Source organism: Aethalodelphis obliquidens, unplaced genomic scaffold, assembly GCF_003676395.1.
Source record: "Aethalodelphis obliquidens isolate GAN/ISIS:26980383/991018 unplaced genomic scaffold, ASM367639v1 scaffold2, whole genome shotgun sequence".
In the NCBI taxonomy this organism is placed as follows: Eukaryota; Metazoa; Chordata; class Mammalia; order Artiodactyla; family Delphinidae; genus Aethalodelphis; species Aethalodelphis obliquidens.
In genome coordinates this window covers 73,588,713-73,598,422 of record NW_020837946.1, presented here as the reverse complement: position 1 = coordinate 73,598,422, position 9,710 = coordinate 73,588,713, and the positions used below count along the sequence as shown (strand labels likewise).

General features: G+C 40.7%; 1 protein-coding gene across 1 annotated transcript in view; it reads left to right on the top strand.

The window, feature by feature from the left end:
* The first annotated feature begins 4,990 nt into the window (after window positions 1-4,990).
* Window positions 4,991-9,710, top strand: part of GALNT5 (polypeptide N-acetylgalactosaminyltransferase 5) — a 37,460-nt gene continuing 32,740 nt past the window's right edge. Inside the window, exon 1 of the mRNA XM_027115365.1 lies at window positions 4,991-6,929. Coding sequence (XP_026971166.1) covers window positions 5,479-6,929 — 1,451 coding nt within the window. The 5' untranslated portion in view covers window positions 4,991-5,478. The remainder of the gene's footprint in view (window positions 6,930-9,710) is intronic.

The window sequence follows — 9,710 nt, the reverse complement described above, 5'->3', positions numbered from 1 at the left end:
CACTCACTTTTCCCATTTTTATATTAATATTTTGCCTCTGCCACTGAACCAATGAACCTCAAAGTGTGGGTCTTGGTCCACCTATATCAGAATCATCTGATATTCTAGTTAAAAATCTAGATTCCCAGATCCTGTATCCAACCTCAGAATTACTGAGGGAAGAACATGAGAATCTATATTTTAACAGTCCCTCCCCTTAAGATTTCTGATGCACAAAAAGTTGAAAACAACTACATTAAACTGTGAGCTTCAGCTTCTTTGTTTTCCCAGAGGCTAGTACACGGTTGGTACTCAAATATTTGCTCAATATATACATGTTTATGTATTCCACATATATTTCAAACACAACATGTTTAAATCTGAACTTCTCTTCTCTTCCAAACTGTCATTGTTCTTCCTACCTTTTCTTTCTGAATTAGTAAAGCCTTAATCAGAGTCACCCTGAGCTATTTTACCTTTTTCTCCAAATTTATAATTAACCAATACCAATGGCTCTGTTAATTTAGTATTTGAGTTAAAAGTCTCGGGCTCATTGACAACCTGTCCCTTAAGGGATTTTTTTCCTTCTGATAACTAGCTCAGTTCTTTTCCCAAGGTGGATGCTCAGTTAATGTTTTATTTTATTTTTAATTTTTAAATAATTTTAAAATATCTATTTATTTATTTACTTATTTATTTGGCTGTGTCGGTTCTTAGTTGTGGCACGTGGGATCTTCGTTGCAGTGCGTTGGTTTCTCTCTAGTTGCAGTGCGTTGAGTATGAAGGCTCTCTAGTTGTGGTGCATGGGCTCTAGAGTGTGCAGGCTCAGTAGTTGTGGCACACGGGCTTAGTTGCCCTGCGGCATGTGGGATCTTAGTTCCCCAACCAGAGATCGAACCCACATCCCCTACATTGGAAGGCGGATGCTTAACCACTGGACCACCAGGGAAGTCCCTGTTTTATTTTAAATTTATTAAATTTTTCTTAATCAAAATAAAATATTAAAACAATTAAATTGTCCAGGGACCTAAAAAGCACAGATGCTGGCTTGGCTCCACTCTTCACAAAACAGAAATAGAGACACAAATGTAGAGAACAAATGTATGGACACCGAGGGGGGGAGAAGTGGGGGTGGGGTGAAATTGGGAGATTGGGATTCACATATACACACTACTGATATTATGTATAAGATAGATAACTAATGAGAACCTACTGCATAGCTCAGGGAAATCTACTCAGTGCTCTGTGGTGACCTAAATGGGAAGGAAATCCAAAAAAGAGGGGATATATCTATACATATAGCTGATTCACTTTGCTGCACAGTAGAAATGAAGACAATGTTGTAAAGCAACTATACTCCAGTAAAAATTAATTTTTAAAAAATCAGTGAAACCTGAGGTCTAAGCACAGTGTATTATCTTTCAACGGCAGAGGTCTTGCTTTCTTCAAACTCAGGCTTAATGGATTATGACTTACCACCACTAATATGGGAAAAATTTTCAAGGACAAATGTCGGAGGGAAGATCACAGCAGTCCTCATTCTCTGGGCGTTAGTGAGGCTGTTTCTTAACCAGCTTCTAAATCTTATAAAAAAGGACACATACACCAAAGCTTAAATGACTGCCAGAAATTGTATTCATCCATCTTCACTGGAAGAACCAGTTAAACTGGAGTAAAATTATCATTTTTATATTTATGGTACCTATGGACTTTACAAAAACTCCAGCCTTTAAATTATGATTTTCAACTTTCTCTCTTTTTTTGTGAATTGTGTTCACAGGGCAGTGTTATCTTCTTGCATACGATTTCTCTTTTTCTCAAAAACAAACAAAAAAAGAATTTTGAAGGAAAAAATGATCATATTAAAATACAAAAGCAAAATGATATTTAATAGTTACTTGATTTTCCCATTCAAATTTCCTAAGTGAATAATATCCTCATCCCATATTGTCTTTAATTGGAATCTCCAAATTTAAATCTGCATTCAAATTCAGTGATGCATCTGTAGATCCTCATTATTCTCTAAAGAATATATGTTTAAATATATTTTCCTTTTATATCTTTTATAATTAAGGGTAAGCAACTGAGTACATATTATAAAAGAAAATAGGTATTAGTTACTCAGAGTATACTTACATAGTCAAAAAAAAAACAGTCAAGTATCCTGAGAGAGTTACTTTAGACACAAAGCCAGGGAACTGGAACCAGTACTTCTAATATTCTGCATTCTGGCTGGGGAAATTGGAGGATAGAAATTTTAAAAAATGTTTATTGAACTCCTACCGATTATCAAGGAGCATGATTCAGAGATAGTCACCTTGGAAGCAGAACAAAGGAACACAGATTTCACTCTAACGATATACAAAGCTGTCCTGCTAAACAGTTCATGATTTAATCTAGGAGAATCCAGTGTCAGGCACTCAGTAAATTCTCAATAAATGGTAGCTATTAACATGATAATCCTGACATCAACCATGTAGAGTGTAAGGACAGGTCCTCCTACTAATATACCTCTTTTACAGAAGAAGAAACTAAAAAAATATTTTTGATTTTTTACTACACAAGTGTCAAAATGAAGTCAAAATGAATTAGAAAAACCCCTCCAAAAGCCTCCCAAGAACCACTTCATAGCCCTAGTTCTTTAGAATGATATCCATTCCAACTAAGTATGTGCAGATTCTTGAGGAATTTGACCAGCTAAGTCTACCATTTGGGATGACAGCCAGAAGTACCTTAAACAGCCAACCCACCTATATATTTAGTTTTCTGCTAGTAATATGGAAACTAAACCAAAAAGCAGCATCATGTATCTATACAAAAGGTCATCTGTTGAATAATGTGTGTATTGACTGCTATTAAAGGTAAAATTTCTTAATCTCTTTGTTTTCTATTCTTTTTTATCCATACTTTTTCATTGCTCTGAACATTATGGAAACCCAGCTAAGAGGGAAAAAAAGAGGAGAAATACAGAGCTGGTGGGGACCACCAGTAGAGATCGTTACTGATTTTCTGAAGATCCATAGTATTGAGTCTGTAGAGCTGCTTATAACAACTTTTGTCATCCTTACAGATTCTCATAGACTAACCAGGAAAAAGATGTGGAAAAGGCTGGGAAGAGGCCTTTAGAGGTGCTTCTTCACCATGCATTTGTCACCATTGGATTGTTGTCAAGATTGAATGAGATACTCAATGGAAAGAGCTTAGCAAACAGTTTGGGGCATATGGGGTACACACACACACACACACACACACACACACACACACACATGCCTGAGTTTCCAATCATGCTGGTTCTCAGAAATGTGTGCTTCCCATAGTACTATACTCTCTCTTCACTTCTATGTTCTTGCTAATTTATCTGCCTTTCACCATCCAACTAATACTTCCCTTCTCTGACCACAGTATGAGCAGAGATAATTATGCTCTTGTTCATCCCTCAAGTCTAAAGATAGCTTCTCCAAAAATCATTCCCAAAGAATCCAGGATATGGTTCTCTCATATTACTTACTGTGTATTGTATATGTGCCTACCTGTCTGTGTCCACCAATAGACTGTGAGATCTCAAAGACAAGAACTATGTCCTTTTTACTCAATATCTTTCAACACCCAACACAGGGCCTGAGCAATGGGACAGACTCAGCAAATATTGGAAGGATGGACAAATGGAGGGCAGGGGTGCATGGAGGAAACAGCTGAGCCACCAGTGCTGCCATCCATGTGGATATTCCAAACTGGAGTGAGCAGGCATGGAATAAAAAGGAGAATCAGAGATTTAAGAAACATGTTACCATAGCTGCACTTATCTGGGTTCCCTCCCATGGGGTAAAGTACAAACTTAAAGTTAAAATGTTGTGGAAGGCAATGCATAAGTATAAACTATTCAGAATCTTCCCTTCTTCCCTTCCCAAGTCTTTGGGAGCCTAAGTTTATCTCAAAGCGGGGATGCTATACCCTTCCTAACACTGGAGAAATAAGTGGCATCACTGTCTGCAGATCACTCAGAGCTCCTCGGAGAACAGTGCTCCTGGGCTGTGCTTCTCAACCTTTAGGGACAATGTTTATAGCAGGTGAGGTTAAAATGCAGATTCTTGAAAAAGAATGGATACATGTGTGTGTATAACTGAATCACTTTGCTGTAACACCTGAAACTAACACAACATTGTAAATCAACTGTACTCCAATATAAAATAAAAATTAAATTTATAAAAATGCAGATTCTGATTCAATTGTTCTGGGAATGTATAGTTTTTATTAGGTTTTACTCTGTCTGGGGGAAAATTTCACAAAAATTGTGCGCAGTGGTCCAAAACCCAAAAAATAATGGGGAGGCATTTTATTCTAGACCGGTGTTTCTCAACTTTGGCTGTACATTAGAAAGACCTGGGAAGCTTCTAAAAACACAATGCAGACCGATGGTCATCTTTGCCCCTTCCCCCCTCCATCAATTAATCCGAATTTGGGAGGATTTCTTCAGTGTGATTCTACCATCACAAAGCTGTCGGAACCGGTGTCCTACCAGTCTACCAGTGCCACTCAGAGTCTGGTCCAAGTTCTGGTTCACTCTGCAAGTTGTTGTTACATCTGGGACAAGTATCCAAACCAAGAGTAAGGGTTTAGAAACTTTTACAGCAATGTGACAAATTAAGTTTATGTCCACTGAATCTAATAATAAAAATAGAGGGACTCATTTAAAACAAAAAGTTGACTTACAAACAAAGATTTTGATGCCCACCGCCCCCGCCCAAGAAGGCTTCTGAATAATCAGACACCCACCTTTGGTATTGAGGTTATGCTCAGCCCCTTCTATAAGCTGTTACCTCTCCAAGTTGGAACATTAAGTTCACTGATGAATTGCTGGGGCACATCACTTGGAGACCTGGGTACAACAGGGTTAATAAGCAGGAATGGGGTAGATGGGGTTACAAACCAGGAACACATGCCCTCCAAGTTAGACAGTTTTCTTTAATTGCCCTGAAAACACACACACTCTCACATAACACGGAAGGTGAGAGCTGAATGAAGTTTTCTGGGTAATGGCTTGAAATGTTTTCCTTCTGAGAAGTGGTGTTGAGTTACAGCGTGCAGACGGAGAACTGCGAGGAGAGAAGGCGCAGCCCAGACCCCACCTTTTCTTGGGTTTGTAGGAAGGTGGACATGGGCTCATGGAGACGAGGCGAGTGATCTGTTGACCTGTCTGGTGGCTGGAATCGACCGCTCCCAGGGTGACCAAAGGGCAATGTTTAGCAGGGCTTAGCCAGGGGCCGGCCAAGCAGGCACGGATGCTCTGCTGTGAAATGCCACGCAGGCAGAGACTGACAAGCGGTAGGAGCTGAGCTCTCCCTTTGGACTGCTGCTTCCTGCTCTGTTCAGGGGAGGGGGCCGCTTTCTGGCAACTTTGCTGCTGCTGCTGCTGCTGCTATTGCTACTACGTCAGCTCCCTCTCCCCTCAAGGTAAGCAGGCTCAGAGGGAGGGCAGGCTGCGAGGGAAGCCTTTGTACCATGAACAAGATCCGAAAGTTTTTCCGAGGAAGTGGGCGAGTCCTGGCATTTATATTTGTAGCTTCTGTCATCTGGCTGCTCTTTGACATGGCAGCTCTCCGCCTCTCATTCAGTGAGATCAACACTCGAGTCCTGAAGGAAGACATCATCCGGAGGGAGAGGATAGGGTTCAGAGTTCAGCCATACCTGGGGAAGAGCCTTGACAGCAGCGTGAAAGAGATGAAGCTCCTCTCGAAGGGACACGGGAAGGGCGTACGGGGCAAAGAGAACTTTAGAAAGACGGAAAAGAGTAAGCTCAAGGTTGAGGATGATTTGGACCAAGCCCAGAAGGAAAGAAAAGTGCAGAATGCCCCCGGAAGGGGCAAGGTTGCACCTTTGTGGCGTCCTGCATATCTGCTGACCCCCCCAGTGACTTTTACCAAGCGGAAGACAGAGGGGCGAGACGTCAGACCTGAAGTTTCCTCGCACGTGACGCCAAAGCAAAAGACAGCCCAGGGGGCTGAGAAAACCCCGTTCACAGCAGCAAGGGGAACTCCACGGGACAAAATATCTGTACACACAGGACCTGTTGGTATAAACCAGGAGGGCCTGAAGAGTCTTAGTCTCAGCAGTGAAACATCAAAACAAGCAGCTGAGAGGAACCCAAATGTGACCATCCATCTTAATATTGACAGATCAAAGCAGCAATTCCAGGCAGTAGCAAATGAAAGGACCTACCCTGCCAGCGCACCAGTGCCAAAACCCAGGGAAGCCATAGCCTTAAATGAAACTGAGACTCAGAGCAAAGAACTAAATGCAAATAAACACAAAGCCAATAAGAACCTTCCCTTTTCCAGGTTCATTGCCAATTCAAGTCGCTTAAAGAAGCAATCTATTAATGAGACACAGTTGGGAGGCTTGCCAAAGGTTGATGGAGCCAAAGTGGCTGATGGGAAGAAACTCAATTTGTCTGAAAGCCATGTTGTGATTATAACCAAGGAGGAGGGGCTAAAGACAGACACCAAAGAGGTCCCCAATTCCAAAACCAAAACTATATTTCCTACGGTACTGCGCAAACGCCAAGAGGAACACGTTGCCAGGAAGAGCAGGGAGGCATCTTTCTCTTCTCTTGCTCTCCAGGGAGCAGCAGTGTCTCAAACCAATCAAGCCTTAGCTGGTGGGCTGGGGCCAGCAAGAATCAACTTAACCGCCAAAACCCAGCCTGCACAACTCAACCAAAGTCACAGAAAAGCTCGTTCGCCTGAAGATGGTGGAATGCACCGTGTGTTAAGAATTGATGTGACACTTTCTCCGAGGGACCCCAAAGCTCCAGGTCAGTTTGGACGTCCGGTAGTTGTTCCCCATGGAAAGGAGAAGGAGGTAGAAAGAAGATGGAAAGAAGGAAATTTCAATGTCTACCTCAGTGATTTGATCCCAGTGGACAGAGCCATTGAAGACACAAGACCTTCTGGGTAAGATCCATTTTTCTTCTCTTTCCTCAGCCCCAAGTATTTTGGGTCTTACATAGAGAAGACTTATTTCTAGATAATTCTGTGTGATTTTTGGTCACCTAGAGAATTAGAGCAACAATAATCATTAGGCACAGTTCAAATAGTCTACCATCCACACAGAGAAAAAGTCCGATATCAGCATACCCATTGCACTCTCTTTATACATTTATTTCTCTGGGACTTTGGCCCTCATCCCTATTAGCTCATGTTCTGTTCCCTTTTCTGTACTGAAAACCTATCAAAATGATTAGGGGAGCTCAGTTCCTAATAAGGTGTATATGAATGGTAGAGCTGAAAATGTAATTCCGTTAAAACAGTGACAATGAAGTGAATTCTCAATTTCAGAATTTTTTATTATTAGCAAGTTTGTCAGGAGTATATTTGGGAAAGGAGCACAGAGAAGGAGCCTTCTCGGCCTCTCTGGAATCATGTCTTAGCCAGCAGAATTCTGCCTAATCATGAGTCATGATCACCATTAAGTGAAGAAGTGACTTACTCCTTAGAATTTAATATCCTTTACAGATGAGAATGGTAGATAGTTCAGGAGTTCAGTGATACAGGAATAATAATTTTGGAAAAAGTCAATCAGCCAATAAGTAGCAAACACCCACAGGACATACAAGAATATAATATTTTATATTTCTAGAGTTTCGCCATTTATGAAGCAACTGCACACAAGTCACATGAATTTCACAAGAGCTCTGCAAAGGAGGCAGCAGGTATTATGCGTTCAAATCAACAAGTAAGGGCACTCAGGAATTACTTCAGTCTTCCAAGACAGCACAGCTCTGAAGGTGCCCAGTGAGCCTTCATAAACCAGTTTTTAAAAAATTATATTCCTTTAACTAGAAAGTAGATCACAAGTATTTAATCTGATTCAAATATATTCGGTTTCTGGCTCTTTTTGGCCCACTCATAAGTGAGGGTACCTCATAGCCATATGTTCACTACCCATTCATTGATAATGCAACTCCATGTGTGCCTTGATATGCAATTCCTGAGCCAAACCATGTTTGCCGAGAAGGTGGAATTAGGGAATATCAAGATTCAGATTTAGCACATGTGGTCTGTAAAGAACGCCCTCGTTTGGCTTCTGTAAAAAAAACAAAAAGAAGGGAAACAACCCTTCTCTGTGATCTAGGTATTCAGTGTTACTAAGAGGAAGGAAGATATAGATGTGCCTGTATTCATATTGGTGAGAGGGACCTCTTCATTGGGATGTTAGCCATTTTCAGCTCTTAGCCATTGGCAGATGGCTATTGGCCATGCGCTAATCACCTGCTTAGGCCAAGCACTCTGCCATTCATGTTCCTCACCCTGGTGAAACTCACAACCTTGAGGAGAACACAAATTATACCCAAAGTAAAGATGAAGAAACTGAGGCCCTGGGAAGTTATATTGTCTGCGGTCATAGAGCTAGCAATTATAGAGAAATTATTAAAATCCATGCTCAAAATTATGTTGTGCTGTTGATCGCCCATATCTTACTAATTACTACCAAAATGATCCCAAAGATTATGCTGCACCAGCTCTGATCTGAAATCCTGTATATCATATATCACATACATTTATGGTATATCACTATATTACTACACATATACACTATGTATGGTACATCCAAATATGCCAGTATAGGGCATATACTATATATGCCATACTATGTACAGCATATTACTATACATATCCTATATAGTATATACTATATGGCCATATACTATGCATGCCAACTTTGAACACAAAGCACCAGAGAATGAAGTAGGAGAGTAGCTTTATTTTAACATCCCTTCTGTGGCCTGGCAGACTGCTACGGAGCTTGGAGAAAAATCAGACACTGCACAGAAGCCCAGGCTGCACTTCCAAACCAGAGAAAGGGCAATTGTGTGAGGGCCAAAAGCAAGTAATAATGATGTTAGCGTCCATGTGATTTATTGAAGGCTCAGTAGCTCCCAGTGCTTGTTCGTTTCTGAAATTTGGTCTGTGGAAATTAAGTGTTGCTGCCCAGGGAAGTCATGGTCAGGCTTTGTCTTCTGAAGGAGGCTGTCCCAACAGTAGGAGAAAGTGAGTGACACGTGTGCTTGAGAGGATGAGTCAGACAGCATGTGGCCAGGCCCCTCCCTCTTATCACACAACCCACCTTGGCTAAATATAGGTGCTCTTGGCAAGGTGCCTACCTGATGCTCTACTCTTCCGACAGGATGGAGGTGACAGTCTTAAGCCAGCAGGGATCCTGTGTACAGAACCCCTTTTGGGCCATTCTTACAGGAAAGAGAATAAATTATTTTTCTTTTCTTTTACCCAAACACTCTAAGTATGTGAAAATTTTGTATTCATATGGATAAAGTTTGGAAGAAAATACAAATGAAAAATATTTGATTCATCAGGTTGGCATGATTTAAAGTTCTCTTACTTTGATTTTATTTTTTTCAGCTTTACTCAAAAGGTATATGAGATGCTTGTAAGAAAACACACAATAAGATTTTTTGAGATAATAAATTTTAAAAGTCAGCATGGGGGAAATTGTTATAGAATATAATAAGAATGTGTGTGTTTGTGTGTGTGTGTGTGTGTGCAAGCGCATGTGAAAGAGAGGCAAAAAGAAAAAGAAAGAGAAAGAAAGAGAAAGAAAGAAAGAAAAAAGAAAGAAAGAAAGAAAAAGAAAAAGAAAGAAAGGAAGGAAGGAAGGAAGGAAGGAAGGAAGAAAGAAAGAAAGAAAGAAAGAAAGAAAGAAAGAAAGAAAGAAAG